The 25,271-nt window shown below is 40.8% G+C and overlaps 1 protein-coding gene across 1 annotated transcript; it reads right to left on the bottom strand.

Annotated features, from left to right (window-relative positions):
* Nucleotides 1–17,152: 17,152 nt before the first annotated feature.
* On the bottom strand, nt 17,153–18,329 carry LOC6568665 (protein windbeutel). Its single transcript, XM_001995285.3, has one exon. The coding sequence runs from the start codon at nt 17,985–17,987 to the stop codon at nt 17,211–17,213; it is 777 nt and encodes a 258-aa protein (XP_001995321.1). The 5' UTR covers nt 17,988–18,329; the 3' UTR covers nt 17,153–17,210.
* Between the last annotated feature and the right edge of the window lie 6,942 nt (nt 18,330–25,271).

The raw sequence follows: 25,271 nt of genomic DNA on the forward strand, positions 1-25,271 counted from the left end.
CTAATGCCGACTACAGCGTCAGAGAGGCGGTAAAAGCTCTCCAAAACATATATACATACATAGAATATATACATATATATATATAGAGATATATATGTGTGTTTTATGTACAAGCCACGCATATGCAGACAACAACTGACTCACGACGAATTTCAGCAAAACAACAGCAAAGCAAGCAAAAAGCGTCTACAAATTTGAACCAACATTTTTACATTTTTACAACAACATAAGGGGATGGGGGAGGGGTAGGGGGAACAGGGGGATGGGGGCAAAAGCTCGAGAGCAGCATAAAATTATCAGGCGGCCCTTTGCTAGCAGCAAAGAGCACGATTAGATTTATGCTCTCTCTCCCTCCCTCTCTCTCTCTCTCTCTCTCTCTCTCTCTCTCTGTCTACGAAATTCTACGAAAATAAAGCATTTTGCAAAATAGAATCTAGTAGAAGAAGAAGAAGCAGGAGAGTCGCCATTTGGTCGCTAGTAAAGTTTATTTTTTATTTTGTAGAACTTTTCAGGGTCAGGCAATTATTACACAATTTTTGTTTACAGCGAAAAATGCGAGACAGAAGAAGAAGAGGAAGCAAAAGTGTAAAAATGTTTTTGCGGGCAAAAAAAAAAGCTGCTATTGTTGTGTGTGCGTGTGTAAATGTGTGTAAGTGTGACAGCGATTCTGTTGTTGTTTACAACGAAAAACAAATTTAATTAATTTGGTTTTTTTTTCGTCAGGGCCACAACCAAAACGAGTGTGTGTGTTTGCGAGTGTGTGTGTTGGAAATATATTTGTGTAAGGTCTGAGATTCAATGCTAGAAAAATGCTCATGTAAATGTAACGCGTCTGTTTGAATTATTATTGAATAAAGTGGTTCAAGGCGTTGTTTATTTTTATTATTTTGTTTGATTGCGAATCGCAAAATTCTGCATGAATTCCACAAAATTTCTAAGTACAACAAAAACAACCAATAACAAATAAGTGGCGGCAACAAGTTACGTCAATGCCGCAGACCGGGGCGTGTTATTTACTACAATAATATGAGACAGAACTAACGCAGAAAGCACGTAAAAAAGCAGAAAAAAACAAAAACAAAAATTGAGCAGAAAGCGCCGTCCCTAAACTTGAACTTGAAACGCTGCGATAACAAAAAAAAAACAATTCAAGAGCAAAATGCCGGCGAAAAACACGCAAAAAAAAGCTGTCAAAAACAATAACAAGAGCGCAAGTATTGCCGCGTAGCAGCGAACAGATGCCCTGTACCAGCCAAAAACTTATATAACTAACCCTTTACTTAATTATGTGTTCGATTTATTAGTAAAACTATGCAGATTTTTAATCAGCAATGTAAGTCATATTTAGCGAAATAGTTTTAGGGCATCTTTTAGCTGTTGTATTTTTAATTATTTGCATGCTTAATTTTACCCTTTAACAGTTTTCGCACACAGGGTATTCTATGACAGCTCTCTCTCTCGCTCTCTCTGTAGCTTTCGCTCGGCTGTGCGTCGGGTGGCGTCGTCGTCAGTTGCCGAAGCTTTTTCAGTGCAAAATTGCGATTCGGTTTTGCACTCGCGAATTTGCTTGCCGACCAATCAGCCCGGCTCGCTGAGCCGAAAGCTGTCGCTATGTATCTACGTGTGTGTATATGTATGTGTGTGTGTAGGCATATGTGCATATGTATTTCGCTAGCTTTTGCTTATTTTTGGCACAGATAAGTCGCCATTTTTGCGCAAAAAACAACTGTTGCTGCCGCTGCTTCTGCTGCTGGCAGGGCGCTCGAGCGCGCGGGAGAGGGGGAGAGAGCGTGTGGTTCTTTTTATTTACTATTTACCATTTACCATTTCGGACCTGTGTTGATTAAGTAAAGCAAATTGAAAGAAGCAGAGAACAAGACACGTGGTTAGCCAGCGGCCTGCGACTTTCGACTAAACAGAGCTTTCTGGAGAGCGTGTCAAATGCTAATCTAGAAAAATAAGCTCAACTTAGCGCAGCGCAGCTCAGCTCAGATCAGATTCTAGATTTTAATTAAAATCAAAATATAAAATGAACTTATGAAAATATAAATAATTCAGTAGAGCTTTCTTTTACTTACCTATAAATGTAATCAAAATATATAAATAAGTTGCAATAGATATTTAATAAACCGTAATTTGTGCACTTTTATTAAGTAACTCATTTTAAATTGGTTTTTCATTTAATTACAGTTCTTATTTTCAATTTCTTAAATTCCCCAACATTTTTGCAACATTTTTGGCAATGTGATCGTTAACAGAGAAGCTTTTTTTGCGGGTGCTTTCGCTAACAGCGAGGTTGTTGTCTCGGCTTACGGTACTTATACATCTAAGCTCGTTAGAAATAACCACAAAGAATAATTATAATTGGGCATATTTGTCGGATTAACCCCAAATCAAAAAATTAAAAAATATAACCAAACTGCAGCAGTAGCAATTGTCTATTATCTGCGTCTATTGTGTGCGACTGCCATCCCCTATTGATGCAACCTGCTGCATTACAGCTGCTGACTTTGCAACATGTTCCCGAATCGTGTGACTTTTCCTCCAAATCAAAAAGTTAACATTTCCCAGGCTCTCAACAACTGCTCCTATATATAAATGTGTGTGTGTGTGTGTGTATCCTGTTGCACGCATAAGAGCTCTCCTCCTCCTCCTCCGCAATCAATTTGTGCATTCGTTTTGGTTTTCTGCCTGCTCTTCTTCTTCCCCCGTCCTTCGTCCTTCGTGATTATCCTTTTTTGTGTGCCACAATTTCTCGTCATTCTCTCAGTTGGCCATTGTTAGCAGTTGTTGCCAGTTGGGTTATTGAACTATTGATTCCACTGCATTTATTGTTCCAATCCAACAGGTGATCATTTCTTGTGGAGATTTTTCGCTGGCGACAAGTGAAAATTGGAATTGACGAGTACAAAGTACAGTGGAACCTGGAAAAATACAACAATTATTTATGGGAAGTAGTCTTATTTTTGGCTGGAAGTATTATATTAAACTTAGGTTATTTTTATTGTATGAATTAATCAATACAAAATTTGCTCTATTTTCTTTTCTAGCGATCACTGTGACAGTTTCTGTTGCTTGCCAGAGCTTTCCACAGCTTGGCTGCCACAATGTTGACATTTCAGGTGTTGGCCACCGTTTTTTTGGGCGTTTGTTCTACCTGTCTTATTTCTTGGGCTCCCTCAACTTTCGGTTGCATTTCCATTTCCATTTCCAATTCCAATGCAGTTGCACTTCACACAGAAATTTTCACACATTTTTCATTCTGTTGATCAGCTAAGTCAACAATTGCACACCAGGTAGTAAAAAAAGAAGCAGCAGCAGCAGCATCTCAAATGTTGTTTGGTCAACGTACGTGAAAAATTCCTCTTTTGGCCAAGTCTTTTTTATTTTCTCAAACAGGCGCAAATTATTTTGACAAGTGGCCGAAAAATTGTCGAGCATTGTTTAAAAAGTATAAGAAGAAGTATAAGAAGCAGAAACAACGACAGCAACAATAACAGCAGCAACAACAATAAAACTAAACGTCTTTTGGAGTGGCCTGAGACAGAGTGTCTGTCTCTGCTATTGAATAAATATTGCGGCTCATTAATTACAATCCAAGTGCCACACACACACACTCACACGCACACACATTAATAAATATATGTCTTTGACATTTAATCAATGTCACTCAAAACAGATCAAATGCAATTTATTTACAGTCCGTTTCCCTCTCCCTCTCTTACTCTAAGTCTCTCATTAACAGAGTTTGTTAGCTAACAGTAATCTTAATTGCAAAAACAATGCAAGGCGTAATCGATTAACATGCACTCATCTTTTGCATATTAACAGTGCATGTTCAACAGCAGCAGCAGGAAGCTGCAAAAGCTGCGCACAAAGTTATTACATATTTCTAGTGTGTATTGGTTTCTTATTTGTTTTACTATCCCATTTAATTATTGGACCGTTTTTGCTGCTGGGAAACATGCAGCAGATCATTTTCTGCTTAAAGTCTCTTTGGAAGTGTATCAACTGTTGCTCATTGGTAAACAATATGTTTATTTATAAGTGTATATATACAAATGCATATGTGTGTGTGTGTAATGGAAGTCATTGAATTTATAGTAATTTGGTACAGTCGTCATTCTATTTTATGCAGCCGGAAATCGCCAGCAATTGCACGTTTCAGTCTCCTGTGCGTGTTTTTCTTTTATTTTCTGCTTCTTCTTTTTTGGGAAATGCAGCAACAACAACAACAATAGCAAACAACAACAGCGCTGCGACTGTAGAATAACAAATAATTAGCATTAACCACGCAATTGAGTGCAGCAGCGACAGCGACGTCAGACGTCGACAGAGAAAACGGCGATTTGAGTGCAATGTGCACTTGCACACACACACATGTACAGACACGCATAGGCACAGGAATATGTATAGGCATTAGTATGTGTGTGTGTATGCGAAGCAGAAGTCGAAAACAGACGTGGCCGCCAATCAAGCAAACAGCAACAACAACAACAACAGAGATAATACATTTTTGGGCAATGTCAACAGAAACGAAGAACAGAAAACAAATTGTGTAAATGTTAAGAAAATGCCAATGTTAAGAGAGAGAGAGAGCGAGAGCGAGTTGGAGAGCGAGGTGGTGAGCGAAGTGGAGAGCGAGGTGGGGAGCGAGAGCAACTTTACCCAGCAGCAAAAAGAGACCATTACGAATTTCATTCGTAATCTATTTTACAGCACATTTTACTTTTCCATAGGCATAATGCAGAAAGCTTAACAATGTTAAACAAATACATAAAAATATATTTAGTTTTTCCCTACACAAATTGCATAATTGATAAAGAAAAACAATTTTCGCATACAACTCTGCATGCAAGAGCATTACAATGTAATGTATTACATTGTGTGCATGCCGAATGCATTTTGTAATGAGCTGGGGTCATTCACTAGTTCGCTGCTGGGTTAGCTACAGTTCCAGCCTGAAACGTGGGCGCAATGACTGACTTTGACTGTGTATGTGTGTGTATGCATGTGTGTATGTGTGTGCATGTGTGTCTGTGTTATGATCAGCGACGCCATCTTAGCGACTGGAGCTGTTTACACAAATACAAATACAAATACAAATAGCAGTTTCTTGTTGTTGTTGTTGCTGTTGCTGTCGCTTTTGCTGGTGTTACAGCTCCTCATGTGCCTCACATGCCGCATGTGGCGCATTGGCAGCCCTATGCCAACATCAAACTCAAACTTTGTGCTTGTGAGCGGCATTTAAATGACAAAATGATTATGCAATCATTGTCAGTACACTGAAAATAAATGCCTCTTTCTCTCTGTGTTCATTGCCTGTGTCTAATTTAGCCACAAAAAAAGGTCAACAAGCAGAGTCACAATAACAATAAAAGATCTGCAAAAACTGACACACGTCCAAATAAGACAAGAACCAAACGAAAGTGAAACAAGGAAGAGGCAGGGGGAGGGGGAAGGACACAGCGTCCGAATAAGACAAAAGAATAAGGAACAAAAGAGAATAGAGAATTGAGAAGAGAAACAACAGCAAGCGACTGACACACGAAAAACACGCTTCATGTCAAGCTGAAGGAGCGAGAGAGAGAGAGAGAGAGAGAGAGAGAGGGAGAGAGGGAGAGAGGGAGGGAGAAAGAGACACTGACTTGGAAATGCGACAAATTTACAGATATTTCAAGTCAAAAAGTGCCACAACTCCACACACACATATCTATTGTAATTGGATCCTTTTTTCGAGATCCTTGCGCGTGTGAAGCGCGACGAGTGCTCAACTTTATTGTTTCTCTTTTGCTCGCTTTGTTGTGTCGCGTAAAAAACTCAAAATAAATACGAAAACGAAACCGAAACCGAAACTGAAACCCATCTTTTATCCTTGCAGCGAGCCCTTCTCAGAGCTGTCCTAGAAAAGCATACGGGTCGCCAACTGTGGCGTCTAATTTATGCCAAATATGAGCATCTATTTCTGTCTGTTTGTCTTTGTGTTTTTTTTGTATTTATAAATGTATATGGGATACAGTGGGTGCTCGATAAACATAGCTCGAAGGAAATGCATTTGTTATATACGAAAGATATGAAGATTAGTTCATACAATTGTATTAACTAATACACCACTCTGTAATTATATTTATTGATGTACAAAAATTATAAAAATCTATTAATTTGTATTCTATAATTTGAATAATTTCTGTATATCAATATAAATATTTAGAGAGTAGTGGAGAAGGACAATTCGTGGTCAGAACGTTATTGCGTTTAATTATTTATTTAATTTTTATTCTAGAAGACAAACCATGATTAAAAAGTTCTGGTTTTTTTATTTTTGACAAAGTTATGTCTTTTAAATAATTCGAATATAGAAATCGATACTAAGTCGAATACCGAATGATTTCAACTTTAAAGTCTTGCCAAAGTTTCCAGAATATAAGACAAATAGAATATGAATTTCTATTTCAATTAATAATTAATACAATTTGTAGAAAAAAACGTAGCTATTTCTGTTTGTTTGTGGCAGGTGTGGAGATATGCGTTTCTCTTCCTATTTGGAATGAAAAACCTTAGAATCTGTAGTGACATTTGCTTGACTCCTTATGTGGCATAAACAGAGCGCAGTTCATGCCACAAATGAAGAGTGTGTTGGTGGTGGCAGTTACGGTTGTCTACGGCTTCTGCTGCGGTGGCCTGTGTTGCAAGCTCAGGTTTGGCTTCATTGCGTGCTTCAACCCCTGCAGCAGTGGTAGTGGTAGGGGCAGGGGCAGGGTGTAAAATGAAAATAAAAAATTTGCATGCTGCAAAATTACGAGATACGGAGAGGCATGCCACACATAACGTACTCCACATTTACGAGTGTAATAATGTCTTTGCAGCTCGAGGACAGAGAAGGTGAAAGGGACAGGGACAGGGAAAGGGAGTGGGAAAGGGAGAGGGAAAGGGGGTGAGGTTAGGGTAGTGTGCGTGTGTTTGGGGTGTTTCGATAAGTACTTTACGAGACACACACAACCCTCGTTTTGCGGATTTTTTTTTATGGTTTTGCCAAGCGGAGGCCAACATCAAAGTTCATACTTCAATTTGCCTTGGGTGGCGGTGGTGGTAAATGTGCATCTATATATATATATATATATGTCTATATATATCTTGTGTATATAACGGTGGTTGCTCACCTCAGAAATGTGTCCTCTGCCAGCCCCTGCTTTCCATGTCCTCCGCTCCGCTCGTCGCAGTCCAGGCTGGCATTGGTTGGCATTTTGCAATTTTGTTCGATTGGTTTTTTTTGGCAAACGGCATTGGCGATTTTGCACACAATTTCACTTTTGGGGGTTGGTTATAGACACCCCTAGAAGTCAGAGGTAGGAGGAGCTGTATTCAAGGAGCAAAAACTTTATGTGCAAAAATGAAAATGGCGAAGATAATGTGTAGAAATAGCCGGTAATTGAATAGTAATTGAATAATTGCTTAAGCTATAATTTAATAATGATTTTATGATTCATTTGCAGAGAGCTGTGAGCAATTGAGCAGTAATAATAAAATAATAATAATTATTAATAAAATAATAGCAATAATTGATTAATAGTTCATTCTAAGATTTAATTACGCGATGTATATTTAATTATTCCAGCAAAAAGGTCCTTAGAAGATCTTGGATAAAGAAGGCCCTTTGGAAATTTCTCAATTCAATCCTAAAATATAAAAATTGAATAAATCAATCGAGAGCTGAAACAAGTATCAATCAAAATAGATTAGTAATTGAATAATGGCTCAGTCTAACATTTAATTGTGTTTAATTAATACTGAAATATATATAAAATATTATTTAATATAGAGCTGCTTACAAGAAAGATCCTTATAAGGGTCTCTATCCAAAGAAGGCTTAAAGAAACCTTTGAGTTTCCCCTTCCCGCGGAAAATTTGCATACTTTGCGCCTTCGTCTTTATTCTTTACTCCCATAAATTATGCAAATTGTGTAAATCAATCGAGAGCTGAATCGAGTATCGATCAAAATTGATTTGTTGCCCGTTGCGCAGAAACCCAAACAGAACACAGAACGAGGAACACAGAACTCAACCCGCAAAATAAAAGTGAGCAGAAGTGAGCAATAAACAGTCTGAGTCCTTTTGGCCAAGGAGTTGAGCGTGAGAAAGTTTTCTCGTCCTCGGTTTTTGCACGCTGAATTTACATAATTTTGCCTGGCCAAAAAAAAACACATAACGAGGAAATCTTTATGCTCTGTTCCTATATGCAAATGAGCGCTGTTGTTGTCCCTGTTCAACCCCCTCGGCTGGAGACGGGTGTGCGAGCGTGCCAGCATGCTGTGCCGCTGCCTGTGCCTCCGAGAGATCCTCTCGGGCGCCGTCCACTGTGCTGCATAATTAACCCCTGTCGGGCGATTGTCTCTTCGTCTCTTGGAAATCTTGAGGCACGTCTCTGGCACATTTTGTGGATTTTCCTATTTTCACTTTCGTTTTTGCACCTTATGCAAATTAAAATCTCTTCTCTCTCTCTCTTCGTTCTCTCTCTCGCTCTCGCAACCCTTTTTTTGCCAAGTGAAAATCTTTGCTGTTTACATCAATTTATGCAAATTTTGCTCAGCGTAAAGATCGGCTTTGATCTAATTTTCTAGTCGGTGTCAGGTAGACTCTCCTTTCTCTGCTTGTTTTTCATTTTTTTTGCTGAGCGTGAGAAACTCTTGCAATTTGCATAATTTTTCGTGAAAATTCGCTTGACTACGTGATCGTTCTATAGACAGCAGAGATGCAACGTTGCAACGTTGCAAGGATGCAAGGATGTGCGATGTCAGTTTTCTATTTGCTCCCCCTCCAGTGGCAAATTTGAAAAGAGTGTCAACGACTCGTAACTCAGAATTGGGCTTAATTATTTAATGCAAATGCGAATATGCTGAAATGGGCACAAATTCCTTGATATCAGCCTGTCAAACTGAAACCGAAACTGGAATCAGAATCACATTTATCAGAGCCGAATTGTCTTCAATCTTAAGTTATATTTAATACTCTCCCAATTTAAAATATATATTTGCTAAAATAGAAATGTGACTTTAAGAAACTTGAATTCATTGCAAATAGGAATTAGTAGCAGAAGCAGGAGCAGCTTGAATATGTATTTCACAGCTCTGCGACGATGACAGGCCACTGAAAATATCCATTTTGGCAGTGGGCAAAAAACACATTATAAATAGAACTTTAGCTTGGAAAGAAAACAATGATGTCGCCACTTCAAAGAGGCAACAAGGAGCGGTAACAGGAGCAGGAACAGAAGCAGCAACTACCCAGCTATCCAGCGCCATCCATTCATCCAAATCAAGCTCCAACCGCCCTTGTCTAATATTTTGCACCACTTCACACGCAGTTCCCCCTCTCGAAACTGCCCCTGCTCCACAAAATGCGTCAATGGGACATAAAAACTGTTTTTTGCAATTTACATGAAACATTTTTATCACCCTCACGCACGGGGCATCCATTCTGTCAGCCAGCCAGCCAGCCCATATTCTGTAGGTCGTACAACAACATGCTTTTCCTATTTACAATACACACACACACACACACACACACACACACATACACACTCCGGCACACCCACACACACACACAGGGACTCTGATTACCGTCGTCACATGTTAGAGGCCCAGTACATTTTCTACTCCTGCACATCGGCATCGTCTTTTTGCGACACTTAATTACACACGCATACGCTTCACTCCACTTTGCTAGTGGTTTGTGCAACAAACACCCACACCCACACCACCCCTACCCCTCCACACCATCCTCTCGGCTACAGCCCTCCCCGCTTGGGACAGTGTTGCGTTATTTTTGGGCTTTCTCTCAGTTTAAACAGATTCTAAATATAAAATACTTGCAAAGTAGTTGAAACATTTAGTTGAATAGTTACAATTATGTACAGTCCTGCAAATTTGTTGCTCTTTACTTCACACACACACAATCAGCTCCTAGTGCAATAAGAAATGAATACAACTCATCCGCAGGTAGAACATTTAGATAGATAGAGAGAGAGAGAGAGAGAGAAAGAGAGTCCCCAGCTGAAGAGCTAAGCAGCTAAGGAGCTAAGGAGCTGAGCTGTAGGTGTCAATGTTGCCTTATCATTGCCGAGTGCCGAATGCCGACCCCTGGCTCGAATTGTCTGCTGTCCGCTGTCTTCCTCTACACTCGGAGAAATAATGAACTGCATCTTCGACATTCGCCAAGCCTAACTCACCTTATTATTCAGAAAGTCAAGTTCTGAAATGGTATGTTGACTCTCTGAATTCATTAACTCTAAATAGGAGTTGAGAGAGATATTTTCAACACAATTTTGTACTCGTTAGAGATTTCATAATAATTGAAAATATTTCTAATAAATAGAAGAGATCCCCTTATTTTTGGGAATTGTCGATTTGGTGCAAGGCTTTTTAATTTTAAGAAATGTGCTTGCAAATCTCTATAAACTATTGCTAAAAACAAGAAAAGACTTATCATTTTTAGGTGCATTTTTTGCTGAGTGTACGTTTCCGTCTGCGTCTCCTGTCTGCTGTCTCCTGCCACAGACACAGACCCCTACACCGACCCTGACCCTGACCCCGACTTCGACACCGACCCCGAGCCTGTCCATGTCTTTTCTTTCGTTAATTTTATCTTTGACGGCGATTAATGCGAATAAATTTTATAGTCGAAAATGAAAATGTGCCTCGTCCTTTGTGTGTGTGCCAGTGTGTGTGTCAGTGTGTGTGCCAGTGTGTGTGCATTATTTTCTTTGCGTCCCTTTTTGGCCAGTGTTATTCTTCAGTGACTTTGTGCCTTTGTGCGCAAGTATGTGACTTTTTGTGTTTGTACTTGTGCCCGGCACCTGCACAATCCTCTGTCCGTCCTCCTGTCCTGCCTGTCCGCCTGTCCGCTCACATTTTCCGATTGCGCGATCTTGCAACGCGCAGCGGCTTCGAGTTAAGCATTTTATAGAATTGCCACTCGGTCGCTGACTCAGCATCTGTGGCTGCGGCTGCGTGGTCTCAGAGGTCATACACTCAGCAAAAAAGATGATTAGAACTAATATCTGAATATAAGAAAAATAATTTCTAAGAACTGAAAAGGCTTGCAACAAAACGGCAATTACAAAAATATAGCCTGCAACCTGAACTGAAGAAAAGAAAAAGTTAGATTGTTACAAGTACACTTTCCAAAAAATAATGTGATTTAGCCAGCCAAAATTCAGGTTTATTATTTTTTCGACTGTATATGTTTAGCCGTACCTCCAAATTAGGCTGGGCACGAAAGTGCAACAGCAGCCGCAGCAGCAGCAGCAACAGGCTCTTTTGGTCGGCACAGGTACAGGTACAGGCTGCCCTCGCTGGCATGAAACAGGTTTTGCAGCTACCCTCGTTTGTGTCCGCGACACTTGCCCCCTCCTTCATCTCCTCCTCCTCCTCCTCCTGCTTCCCCGCCTCGGCCAGCTCCTGCTCGCGTCCATTTGCGCGTCGGCCATTGTTTGGCGATGTGTTAACCTTAAGCGATTCTTAGCCAGTTTCCCAATTTAAGCCATTGTTGCGACTGTGTCTGTGTGTGAGTGTCCGTGTGTGTTTGCGTGTGTGACTTTTGGGTTTGCACTTCGATCTTTGATTTTTGATATAAAAAAGAAAATACATCGTTTGTGTGTAGACAATGGAACGCCGTGTTTAACACTGTGGGAACGAATCATGGCCGCGAATCCTGGCCATATCCTTACAATGGCATTTTGATAGCGATCAGCGGGCACAGCTTGACAGCTTGAAATGTAGCAGAAAGATGCAGGTTGCTGCCACAGGCTGCTAGACTAAGCTACGCCAGAGTTCACATGGGACACACACCCACACACAGATACACACACACACACACATACACTCGCACACACACACTCTGGCAGCCTATGGCATTTTAGAAATTTGCCCTTCTTTTGGCACCCAGTTTAATTATTCTTATTATTCAAGAAATCTTTTTCTGAAAACCTACTTTTTCTTTTCCCAATTTCTGACTACAGTTTTCTAAAATGTAGCAAAAAATAAGTCTAATTTTCAGACTGATTTTTCATCTGTGTATAAAAACATTAGCTTATTTGTTGCTCACATTATTAATAAACATTAGAATTGAACGATTCCACATAAGCAAACATTATATATAGTATAAAGTTTCAGGGCAATTTTCTAAAATTCAGAGCAATTCGCGGCGACGACTAATCAGCAAGCAAGCTGGTAGAGATGTCCCCAAATGCGATGAGTGGCGAGTGCCACAAATGGGAGAGTCAATGACCCGTTTCTTCTTTTCTGGGCAGCCGAAATGTTGCAGTTGCATTTGCAGATACAACAAATGTAGCCGAAAATGTGGCGATGGGTCGCACGGCGCCCGCATCTTTGCCAATAAAAAGAAAATTGATTGAGAAATTGTGAAAATGAATTTGAAAAGCGACCGGCGGGAGGGAGGAGAACAGCGGCACACGGGGCACTACACTCGAAATAAAAATTGCTCTACAAACTAGAAAGTCTTCTTAGTTTACAGTAATCATTTCTAAATAGAAGAGAACATTTTTCTTTGAACTATAAAGGCTTACCCTAAATCAATATTCCCCAAATATATATTTTTCCAACTTAAGAAATTCACTTCTAAAATGTAGAAATGTTAACACTGATTCTTAGAAAAAATGTATTTGAAATTTCAGAAAATAATAATGAAATTAGCTCGATTCAAAGCTCAATTTGAGAAATTCAGTGTGAATTTGTTTCTCTGAGTGTAGGCACATACTAATAGTGGCCACTGTGTGGCAATTGTGTGTGTGAAAGCAACACACAATTAAATAGCAAACAAATTTCTGCCAATTATTTGACATTAATTATGAATGAACAGCAAATGAGGGCCATTCAACGCGACTGGACCAGAGCCAAGACTGCAGACTGTGAACTATAGTTAAGCCCAAGCGAGGAACAAAGGGTTTTGCAGAGGACAATGTTTGTTTACCCAAATGGGTCCTCGAGGCTGCTGCCTGTCAACAACCAGAGCACAACTATGCTGGTGCAGCAGTTTTGCATTTCAAATTAGGAATGCATTTGTGTGTAAATCTGTCAAGCGTTTGCTGCGTGTTTTCCTTGGCGCTAAAAGCCCACGAAAATGCCGAACAAGTCATTGACTTTTGGCTCTCAGTGTGACGACGCTCTGTGTGAAAAGTATCTGCATCTTGATGGCGGTGCAATGGCCGGTGACGGTGACGGCGATGGAGATGGAGTTGGAGATGGAGTCGGAGCTGGAGTTGGAGTTGGAGAAGTCGCCATTGCGAGAGTCCGAAAACTGCCTGCCCCAAAACGCCAATCGACCAAGACGTGATTTTGACCCCCTCCAAAATGTTGAGCTCGAAGCAAGTTTTGCGTCGAGGCAATTAAGCCATGAGTTTGAGTTTAGGTTTGAGGCGCGGCATCAGCTCGCCTCGTCTATGCAATCAAAGCAAGAAGAAGGTTCGGCGAAAGCAAAAACCTCAAAAATGAAACATTTTTCAAAAAAGCAGAAAAAAATAGAAAAAGAAAAACGCATTTAAACGCACCAAAAAAGTCGGGTTTAATGCGCAAAGCGCCTCAAAATGTTGCAGCTACCTGTGCAGCGAGCAGCGAGCAGCGACCAGCAAGATCGTCCGTCTGCGGGTCCCCCACCCCCAAAAGAGCCAAGAGGCTGTGAGGCAGCCGCAAAAAAAACACGAAAAAGAAAAGAAAATATTCAGTAAGAATGCTGTAAGCGAGAGTGAGCTCGACTACGATAAACTCTGTAGACAGCTGTTAAGATTTAAAGTAGTTCAACTGCCAAATTTCATTTATAAAGTTTTGGCACACCCAAATGTAAGCATGCTGGAAAGTGCTCTCATTTCGAATGCCAGAATAAAAAACCAAGACCAATATAAGAATACATTTTCAACTATAACTTGGGTATTTCTTATTCGATCTTAATGAAGAAATATCAATGTTTAGTTTACATCAGATATTATATATCAATATTATTTATCAATATATTATTAATCAGTATTATATATTAATAAGAAACCTCTGCCTTTTGGGCCGTAGTTGCTTCCTTGTGGCTGTTACATAGCTGAGCACAAGACCAATATACCCTCTTTACACATGTTCAATAGGTTCAGGGCATAAAAAACGATCCACAGACTCTCAGTGGAGAGTCGTGAAAATTGTGTTTTTTTCTCTCTAAAGTCAAACTCAGACGGAGACGAAGTCTCGCTCAGATTTCATATCTGGGATTACACATTAAATGCATTTGCTGCTGCGACCTGACCTCGCCGTCGAACCCTTCGATTAGCGTTGCATTTGATACAAATATATATAAATATATATGTATATATATATATATATATATGTGTGTGTGTTTGTATTCTGATTGTCAACTTGTAGGCGGTCTGCATAGAAGAGTTCTTTGCCTCTTTGCCCTTTATTTCTCTCGATGCATGCATAAAAATAAGCAGCGATCTGCAGCACGAGATAAATCTGTCTGCGGCCCGAACCTGTTTTTTATGGCTAAAAAAAAACTACAAAAAAACAATGAAATTGAAATGCATAAGCGTAAATCTCACAGCAGGTAGTCCACGGCAAATTACCTGAATATCGCTCGGTTATTATTGCTGACTTCGAAGATGGCGATGCCGATGCCGATGCCGATGGCGACACGCAATCTTATGACTTTTTTGTGCATCTGGACAATCAATTTCCCAATGCTGGGCTCTCAAATTACGTCGCTGCTTCTTTCGGGCCATAAACCTGAAAAGGGTTTAATGGTTTTGTGCAAAAGGAAACAGCGCCGACTTCATAAGGCATATTCATATTCTTGATCAGCACCAAAAGACGAGTCCATCAAAACATTATCTGAGGCCATAAGAGACCATTAAAACTAGAGACTTCCAATTTGGAATATATAAGTTCTCCTTTATCTCGGGCAGATCAAGCTTATTTCATTTTATCGATAACTGCCAAGTTCGAATAAGAAACTCGCAAATTATAGCTGAAAATGTATTCTTATATTGATCTTAGTTTTTGTACTCTTCAGTGCTGCTTGCCGTACGAAATGAGAACACTTGCCGAGCATGCTTACATTTGGGTGTGCAATTAAACAATAAAACTGGAATATATTCAACAGCTGGCTGGCTGTAGGGTATATCGTAGCCGAGCTGACTCGCAATTGCAGCATTCTTACTTAGAGCATTTGGCAATTGAATTTGAAGTCTCTGATTATGCACATGATAATGAGTTGAAGAAAAGAAATGGTTTTCACTCGCTTCGCTGGCTGCGTGGGCGATCCGCTTTCAATTTTCCAATTTCCCAGAGCCTTTTGTGAAAAGGGTTCGATTGAGTAGAGCGTGGGGGAAATGCACTTGCGTGGAAATGCAAACATTTGCATGATCTTCCTCTAGGTGTGGTTCAAGGGAAAACTCTTCTTTTTTTTCTCCCTGTGTGAAAATGGTTTTCCAGTTTTTTTTTGCTTTCATTGCGAACCAGCAGAATGTTAAATGTGTGTGTTGCCTGCCAATATTTCCCAATTGAGTTTTCCGCTTGTTGGTTGTTTTTTTGTTGTTTTTTTTCTTCTTGCGTTCTGTTTGTGTAAATTGACGGAGCTGCGGGTCAAAGGTCTCGCTTGAGATAAGAAATTAACGTTTGGCAAACGCGGGCGATCTTTTTAATATAATTTTCTCTTTTTTTTTGCATTGTTTTGCTGCTGTTTATTTATTGTTGATAAATTGCGCGATAAGCTGGGAAATCAATGGGGAATTACAGAAAGAGTTTTCCACACACTAACGAAACACATGAAATAAATGAAAATTAACGCAAAAAAATAAAATAAACGCGAATTAAAAATAAATAATTAAGAATAAAGGGAAGAAAATAACAGCATTACCCCAACTCCCGTCAAACTGTAAACTGACAAAAGCACGAGGAAACCGTTGCGGTCGTTTCTAGTTGTTGTTGTTGTAATTTATTGTTGGGCTCTGGTTATTATTTTGTATCCGCCGTCATTGCATCAATACAACAATACAACGTGAGCACTTATCGCAAAACAACAACAACAAGAAATGCAGCAACAGCAGCAGCGGCAGCAACAACATATAAATATCACACAAAATGCATAGACAACACCGAAAAAGTTCATTGACTTTTCGCATTCTCGTTTAAAGAAAACGCACAATTTTTGGTGCTGGAGCCAGCAACAGAAACAGACAAAAAAAATAAATAAATATGGCTGCCCAGCAGCAGCAACAGCAGCAACAGCAGCAGCGCAGCGTGCACAAAAGAGCAAATGCCAAAGAAAGCAACACAGCAAAAGCAACAGCAACAAAGCTATTCATATTAAAGTGAAAATGAGCGATAACAACGCAAACACACACACAAAAACAGACCAACACACTTACACACACACACACTGCCAAGCAATCAACAGCCAGCCCACCGCACCCCACCCCCTTGCCCGGCTCCAAAGAGAAAAAACTGCAAGCGAATGCGTTTTTTTACTCTGCTTGCTGCGCCATTATCTCTCTTTCTCGCTCTCTCTCGCTCGATCAGTCGGCATGCGAGTGTGCGAAGAGAGCAGCCAGTTGGAGCTCAGGGCCATGCACACACAGACACACAGACACAAGCTCGCTAACACACACACACACATGCACCTCTTCAGTTTTATTGCATTGGAGTAGTGTCTGCTCGCTGAAACCAATTAAATTGCTTGCAAATTACGCAATTAATTATAAAATTAATTATTTAGTGTTGTTATTTGTTTATTAATATAATGTTGTGTATAAAATTTGCATACTTCAGCAATTAATTTAAAAAATTGCACCGCTGCCTGCTCTGCTGCTCAAAGGGAAATTTTTAGGGAATTTCTCTTTGAGGCGCTCAGCTGTTGCATATTTTAAGGCGCGCTCAAATAAACAAGCATAGCATACTTTTGGGATATACACAAAAGTAACTCCTGCCAATTTAAAAAATAACGAGCTATTATTAATTATAATAAAATTCAAAATACTAAATTAAGACTAAATCAGCGCCGTCCTCTTTGAACCACACGTTGTTGTTGCCATGGCAAGTGTAAAAAAACAAAGAGTTTTCGGTAACAGTTCAGTTTTAATGTACAATTAAAAGTAGCTAGATTTGGTAAAGGTTTGTTTAGTTTTTATTATACGAATTTGCTAATAGATGTTTGCCGGTCTAGAGTTCCACTTTGGGTGACTTGGTCAGCTTGTGGACACGGAATGCCTCCAGAATGTTGAGCTTCTGCTGCAGCTCCAACTTTTTGGCAGTTGTCACTTTGCCCGCCCGAAGTCGAAGCAGCCGCTTCGTTTCCTGCTCGACAAAATTGTAGCCGTGCTCATTGATCCTTCGCATGTACACCAGGTAAACCTTGGCATTTTGCTGCTCCTGGGGCAAACTGAGTTCCGCTGCCTTCAACTGCATCTCGCTGATCACTGCCAGCTGCTCGTTATCCGGTTTGTTGGCATAATTGCGGATGGCATCGTTGAATTCCTTGAGGCAACCATCGCGTCCAATGTAAAGCGGCGTATTGCTGCTCACAAACGATTTGAGGTTATCCAGGGTAACATCCAAATGTGCCGGAAATTGTAGATAATTTTCGCTGCTGCCCGTAAAGAGAAATATGCCCGGCAATTGTTTCTCATCCAACTTAAAGCGTTCTCCGAGCGCTTTATTCTCCAGCTCGCCGTAATCCTTGATGCCAACGGTGGCCACCAAAAGCTCTGCGGTTGCTTTATGCGCCGCCATGGAGAATGCGGCAAAAGCTTCGTGTTTCTCTCCATACGGAAAAGCAATATCGAATTTGATCAAAGCGTAGGGAAAACGCGCAATTGTCTTATCGAAATTGATCTCGTCGAGGTCCACGCAGCCTGCACAAGAGATGGCGTCACTCAGCGGCGACTGGGCCAGCAATGTTGCCAGCAGCAGCGGCAGCGTCAGCATTAATTTGATCATTTTCTGCTTCTTTTTTTTTATAGTTTTGATATTTTGCACAAGAAGACGAGGTATAAAAATAAACTTGACCCTTTGGCTGGCAATGCTGACTAACGACTGTTGCTATTCCCGTTGTTCCCACACCAGAGGCGAAGCCAGCGAGCAAGCGAGAGAGCCAGCGCAGCACTTGCCACTTTTCGCTGAAGTCAACAAGAATTATTTTGTTTGGTTGCCAGAGCCACGCGGCTTTCGACGCTGCCACTGCCTCTCAACACTGGCCAGCTGCTGCCGCCTCTCTTTGTGTCTCTGCTCTGAGTCTGACTGTCAACACCGGCTTTTGCTCTCTGCTGCTGCTGTTGCTGCTGCTGCCTCTGCTTTCGTCTTCGGCTTGACTCTAACTGTCAATGCTGGCTTTGTGTCCGACTCCGTCACCGCTGCTTTCGTCTCTGCCTTGACTTTGACTCTCAACACTGGCTTTTACTCTCTGCCAGCTGCCGCTGCCTTCGTCTCTGCCTCTGCATCTGCTCGTTGCTCTCAAAGAGCCAAAACTCTGACTCTCAACACTGGCTCTTACTCCGCTTTTAATGCCGCTGCCTCTGCCTTTATCTCTGCTGCGACTCTGACTCTCAGCACTGGCTGCTGCCGCCGTGTCTGCCGCTGCTTTCGTCTCTGCTTTTTACCTGCTCGCGGCTCTAAAAGCACCAAAGCTCTGGCTCTCAACACTGGCTTCTATTCTGCCGCCGATTCTGTCTACTGCTCTGCCTCTGCTTTTGCCTTTACCTCTGCCTCCGTCTGCTCGCTCTCTTACTCTTTATTTTACGCAGCCTCAGCCTCTGGCTCTGCCTCATTCTCAGACTCCTTCTTAGCTTCTACGTTGGCCTCAGTCTTCGTATGCGTCTCAGTCTTCACCTCTGCCTCTGCCTCTGCCTTTGCTCTTCGCCTGCTCACCTGTTTTGTGCGGCTCTCTCACGAGCATCGACGAGTGCTTTGTGCTCTCCCTCCAACTCCCTCTCCCTCTCCTGTCTCGCTCTCTCTTGCGATCGAGTTGAACGACTTTTGAACACGTCAGTTGCAGAAGCATGCGTGTTCTCTTGCTCTCTCTCTCTCTCCCCTGATATGCTTGCCAGCTCTTCTATTATTCTGGCCAACTTTGTCCACTTCTGCTTCTGCCTCTTCTTTTGCTGCTGCTGCTGTTTGTTGTTCGTTCAGCTGTTGTTGTTGTTGTTGTTTCTATTATTATTGTTATATAATAACCAGCTAGAATATTTTGTATATTTGGATATTGTGATATGAGTTTACTATAATTTCCAGTGCTGATCCGACAGATAGCGAAATTATTGTGGTTCAGCTTGAGTTGCAATCGGCGGCTAATGTGCACCCATCGCATCGATTAGCCAACTCCGACTTTTTGGCTAATGAAGCGTTCCACAAAAAAAAAAAACAACGAAAATTGTGGTGCGTAATTTCTCAAGCGTTTGTCATTGCCCGAATGTCATTAGAGCGACACATGTATCTATCTAAATATATATATATATATATACATATATATATATATATTTATGTATGTGTGTGCGTGCAGGAAATTGTAATTTGCAATTGGCCGAAATAAAAAAGAAAACGCTCGAAATGAAAACACCTGCATGGAGAACTTTGTCATAGGGAAGGGAGCGGGGTGGACAAAAAACCAACTAACCCCATTATAACTACTGGCGAAGGGGGTGGAGTTAAAAGGAAAACAAGCATTTGCCACAATTTTCATTAGGAATGAAATTGAAATTTTCCAAGCGCAGCAGTTTTGACCTCGCTCGGTGGCAACTCCCCCTACCCCTCCCCCGCCTACTGCTCCTGCAACAACTACAACCACAACTACAACTATTACTTCCTGCCTTACTTCTTCCTTGCTTCCACCTGATAATGGACATTTTCGGCAATTGTCAATTAATAATTCATGTGCGCCGCACACACATGCCACGGCCACGCCCCCCCATACCACCTCCGCCCCCATTCATTTGGTTTGGATTTTGGTCTTTTTTTTCATTTGCGGTTTCGTTTCGTTTGTCCAGCTCGGAAAATTGAGCAGCGGACTTGGCACGCAATTCGGAAAAAAGCATTCAGAGCTTCACACGATCGATAAATTATCTTTTGATGGGTGGGCGTGACACAAAAGTGGGCGGCAGTCCAACAGGAAGCCCACAATAGAATATACTATACTATATAGTTGTCATATATGTACACTCCCAAAAAAAAAAGTGGCCAAGCGGAAATTGAATTTATTATTTTCAAAGTAAATTTCTAAAATTGAAAGTTGATTCTTGCTAAAAATCAGATTTTGTATTATTTCACTTTGAGTTGGATTTTTCTAAAATTTTGAAAATATTTGTGTAATTTTCAGGGTTTTTATGATTTTAGTAGAATTCAAACATTTTAGATGGTTTATTAATTCATATAAACCTTAATCCTTAATTAACAATATAAACTAATTTAAAAACAATGTTTTCTTTTAATGTTTTCAATATGAACTAAATTAAAAAAAGAAGGTTTTCTTTTATTATGAAATTATTTTCTAAATTTTCGCAGTGATTTTTTTGCTGAGTGTATGCTGGGCTTGCTGTTGGGTATGCAGAGTCGAAGTCGGAGCCGGATCGAAGTAGGAATTGGAATCGGAATCGGAATTGGAATCTGACTGGCCATGCGTGCATATATTGTGTCAACTGGCTGTCGCCCGAAACAACAATGAACCAAAACTGTATATTGTTGGGCCCATTAGTATTAGCCAGGTCTATTGGTCTTGGTTCTGGGTCTTGGCCGGGTCGGGCTTAGTGGGTCTGTGGGTCTGTCGTTGTACATTATTTGATTTCGGCCTAGCGAAAAGTGACCGAAAACAAGGACGCGCCACTTCGCTGTGTACACAGTCGACTCCTCCTCCTCCTCCTCCTTCTAGTCTGCCCCCGCCCCCTTTTGCGAGCCGTCCCTGTTTGCGCTTCATACATTATGCAACACTGGCCAGGCAATTTGTTAAGTACACCCCAAAAGAAAATGGACAGTCGCGACGCATTTGCGCTAAAACGCATAATTCGAGTCAACTAACTGGATCTATGCCCCATTCCCCCTCTCCACCCTCTCTTAGCCCATTGAGGGGCTGGCGTGACGAGCCTTTTATTTTTAACACCCCCCAATACGTCATTGTTATCCTTCGGGCTAATTGCCAACGCATTTGAAAATCCTGCTGACATTTCAATGATATCACTCGCAACCAGTTTTCATAGTTTGCACCTTGCTAACGACCTCAAGACCTCAAAAATAACCGCTTATATTTAGATCTCCCCCCATTGTTGTTCTTAAAATACAGTGTTTAATCTATGGCATATTTTATTATAATGCGACGCAATGCGACCTGTTAGATCCAATATGCCACCTTCTGGGCATTTCTATAGCTTTTCCATCAATCTTACTTATGCTGCCATGATGTGCTTTGATAATTCTTTCCCATTGCTACAAACCCAGCCTAGATTGCTATTGACTATATTCTTAGTCTACAATCTATCTTCAAACTGTCAACTGATCGATAAGTATTCCAAGTCTGTTCTTGCATCGAATGTGGTTTACCCCACTCTCAGAATACTTAACAACGTCAAACAGGAGCTGGAATCGGAATCAATTGAAACTCTAAACTCTAAATTCTTTTTTATTCCGATGGTGAACTTTCAGACTCGACAGATATATATTTATATATATATATGCATATGTATTTTTATATCGAAGTGTCCTCGCTGTGTCCGCACATGTGGAGCATTAATAATATAAATTGTGCGGCTATTACGTTGCCGAATGGATGGGGACTAATAACACAATGACCTTTATTATGCGAAATGAAAATGACCGACATGTGGCCAATAACGGGATGGGAAGGGCAGGTACGTGTTGGATTGGTGTGTGTCCTGTCTTGTGTCCCGTGGCCAGGACCAGCCAATCGGCATTAGGGTGATAAGCGCGCAAATTTGAAGCGCATTGTGTGCGGCGTTCACAAATTCGAAATGAGCTTAATCTTAGCTAGAAATCTAACGATTACTGCATTGTTTTTATATGCTGTTCTCTATACCCTGTGGCGTGCCAAAAGGGGTAGATTAGAGCAGTGTAAAGTTCTGTCTCGCAGGCGGAAAGCATTTCTAATTCCATCAAGTTGGCTTTTAGTAATCAATGAAGTCAGAAAAGTATCTCAAGCTAAATGCAGGGTATCAGCCAGTCAATCAAACTCGCTTAGATCACTCTTAGCTGTTATTGACCAATACAAAGCTAATCGTTTCGTCTGCGTCACGGGAACTTGGAGCTGCCACTTGTTCCATTTTATTTTTTTACTGTTTTTTGGCAGCTCCAACCTAATTATGTGGGGGACACCAATTCACAGGCCTCGAAAATTGTTCTGGCCATGAATTTTTCATGGTACACGTATGCCAAAGTCATGCAACTAATAAGTATATACATATATGAATATGTATATATAGATCGGTAGTCCATTTGCACGCACACATTGCAAACTGGCAAGGTGGAAGTTTTCTCCAAAAGTTTTCCACTCCATCTCCACGTGAGAAAATAAGGAGCTGCAACCAACTTGTAAATTGGTAGCTCATCAACAATTTATATTTTTCTGTGTGTGTGTAGCATAATTCCAATAAATGGGCCATGAAACTCTCCACCTGACCGACATCATCTTGACCATATGGCTTGACTGTACCATTGTTATTCCATGTAGTCTATTAGCCCTATAATTCGCATGCCCAAAGTCAAATTCGTTGTTCTATCAACTACAACTGGCCAAAAGGAGGCGGAGGCGGGGGCGGGTAAGGCTCATCATAATTGGTATTTATTGAAAATGCGTTTTTGTTAACCCATTGCGACCATAACAGCTTTCAGTTCAAACCCTTATCGCCATCGGCTTTGCGAAGCGTTGAAAATTGGCTTTTTTAACAATGCCAAGAGTCAAGCGTACACAACAAAAAATCGACCTGAAATGTAGAAAGTTTTTCGTGATTTTGGAAATAGATAAATACAAGAGAATATATTTCTTAAAATTATAAAGGATTGCTTCTACTATTTTTTCAGAAATATTTTAAATTATTTGGAAGTTAATTTCTAAAATGTAGAAATAGAAACCCGGAGCAGAAACCCTTTCTGAAAAGCTAATATAAGAATCCACATATATATATTTTCTTTCTGGATAACAAGTTGAGTTTCCGCTGGGCGATTTTCTAAAATGCAGGCTGCTTTTTCTCGGAGTGCAGAAGGTGGCAGAGAGGGTAGCAGGGCAGGGATGAGGGGAGGGTTGAATGTGCGTGTGTGGATTTTGTGTTTATCGGTTTTCATTTGCATTTATTGCCATTTTTATATGGCCGAAATATCATCTTTGGCAATTGGAAGTGTTTAGCGCAAATTTGTTTTCAATATTTTGTTTTGTGCACCCAATAAACCCAAATGGAGTTCCATGGATTTGGTTGTGGTCAGTTTAGGCCGCTTTTATGGCACACAATTTGATTGCAAATAATTTTTTGGCTTTTTGTGCTCTCAACTCTTTTATGCGAAATGCGTGCAGTGAATAAAAACATGAGAGTGGAGCAGGCAGCGGGGGTAATGGGGGAGGGGAAGTGGTGGTGGTTGTAGTTGTGTCCTCCGCATGACCTCTCAAATTTAAATGAATGGTTTCTAGTTTTTCTAGCCTCTTAATGAGTTTAATGCATAATTATGTCGATGTGGCTAGTCAGCCCAGCTGGAAATGCTAGAAAGGCCGTTAATTACGCTGTCCAATATTTGTTGAGGAGTCGTTTTGTGACAAATTCAAATCAAATATGCCCCCCACACCCACTTGCTCCTTATGGCCACTTTCACTGTCAATCAAATGCTCTAATGATAATTTCTTAAGCGATTGACCAACAAGACCATTTGCTTTGCGGCCAACACACAAAATACCATTAAAATATGGTCAAGTAATTAGCCAAAATGGATTGTGGACGGAGGCAGGCTGCCAATGCACTCACAAAAAAGATAAAGAAATCGCGCTGAAAACTGAAAAGTTTTTCTGATTCTTAGAAATGAATAAAAAACAATTTAGAAAGTTTTACCTTAAATTCAAAAGCCTTCATTTTTCTCTTTTCTTTTAAACTATTTTATATTATTTAGAAAACATCCTTTCTAAAATCCAAAAATAAATAATGAAATTTTAAATAATGTATTTTTATATATTAAATAAAAAATGAATGAATGAATGAATACTTTCTGAATAATAAGTTGAGCCACACTTGTTGAATTGCTAAAATTCAGTGCGATGCTTTCTCTGAGTGTATCTAATGTGGGCTCCTTAATACACTTTCGATTGCTTGTCTCGACTTGACTTGCCGATCATCGTCTTGGGGGGTACTATCTGTGGGCACCTTGCAACTTTGGCTGGGGAAATGTGCGTATAACAGTTTTTGGCGGCATGCCGCATGGCGCATGCGTTGCACTTGAAGCGAGAGCGCCAACTTCCAATGCGACGGGCAATTTGGAGGCATTTTTGGGGAGCGTTTGTTTACAAACAATTGCAAAGAGAGGTGGCAAGAGCGCCAAGCGCTCACTCTGCGCTCCATTCTGCTGCAACATGCTGAGAATGGCACTGAGAATGCCGCATGCAAATAAGTCGAATGCTTGCCACCTCCACTTGTTGCTGCTGCCACTGTTGCTGTTGCTGTTGCTACTGTTGCTGTTCGAGGTGCATGTGGCACATTCAATGCAAGGCAATTACTTAGACCCCTTTGGGAGGGGGAGGCGCAGGACAGCACAGGACGTTAGCTCAGACAGACATGCAAATTGCCGTTTCACGAAACAGAATTAAGCAAGTGAAACAGCCTTCCTCCCACTCCCACTCCATCTCTCTCCATCTCCTTGCAACCCAAACCCTTCATGAATTCATTCTGACCATGTTTTTATACCCTGAACCAGTCGAAATTGGCTAAAAAGAGTTTAATGGTATTGTGCAAATAATTGCAACTGGCAGAAGGAAGCAGCTTCGACTTCATAAGGCATATATATTCTTGATCAGCATCAACAGACGAGTGGATATAGCCATATGCGTCTGTCCATCGCAGAAACCATAAAAACTATAGACTCCAAATTTGCAATATAAGTTCTCGTATACCCCGCGCGGCTTAAACTTATTCTATTTTACTGATAACTGTCTCTGTTTCGAAAATATCGATAAATTTCCATTTACGATTGCAATAAAAGCCACAATATTAAAGGCATGCTTTTCTTGACATTTCAAAGTGAAATTTGGGC

The sequence above is a fragment of the Drosophila grimshawi genome, unplaced genomic scaffold (assembly GCF_018153295.1).
Source record: "Drosophila grimshawi isolate 15287-2541.00 unplaced genomic scaffold, ASM1815329v1 contig_1367, whole genome shotgun sequence".
Classification (NCBI taxonomy): Eukaryota; Metazoa; Arthropoda; class Insecta; order Diptera; family Drosophilidae; genus Drosophila; species Drosophila grimshawi.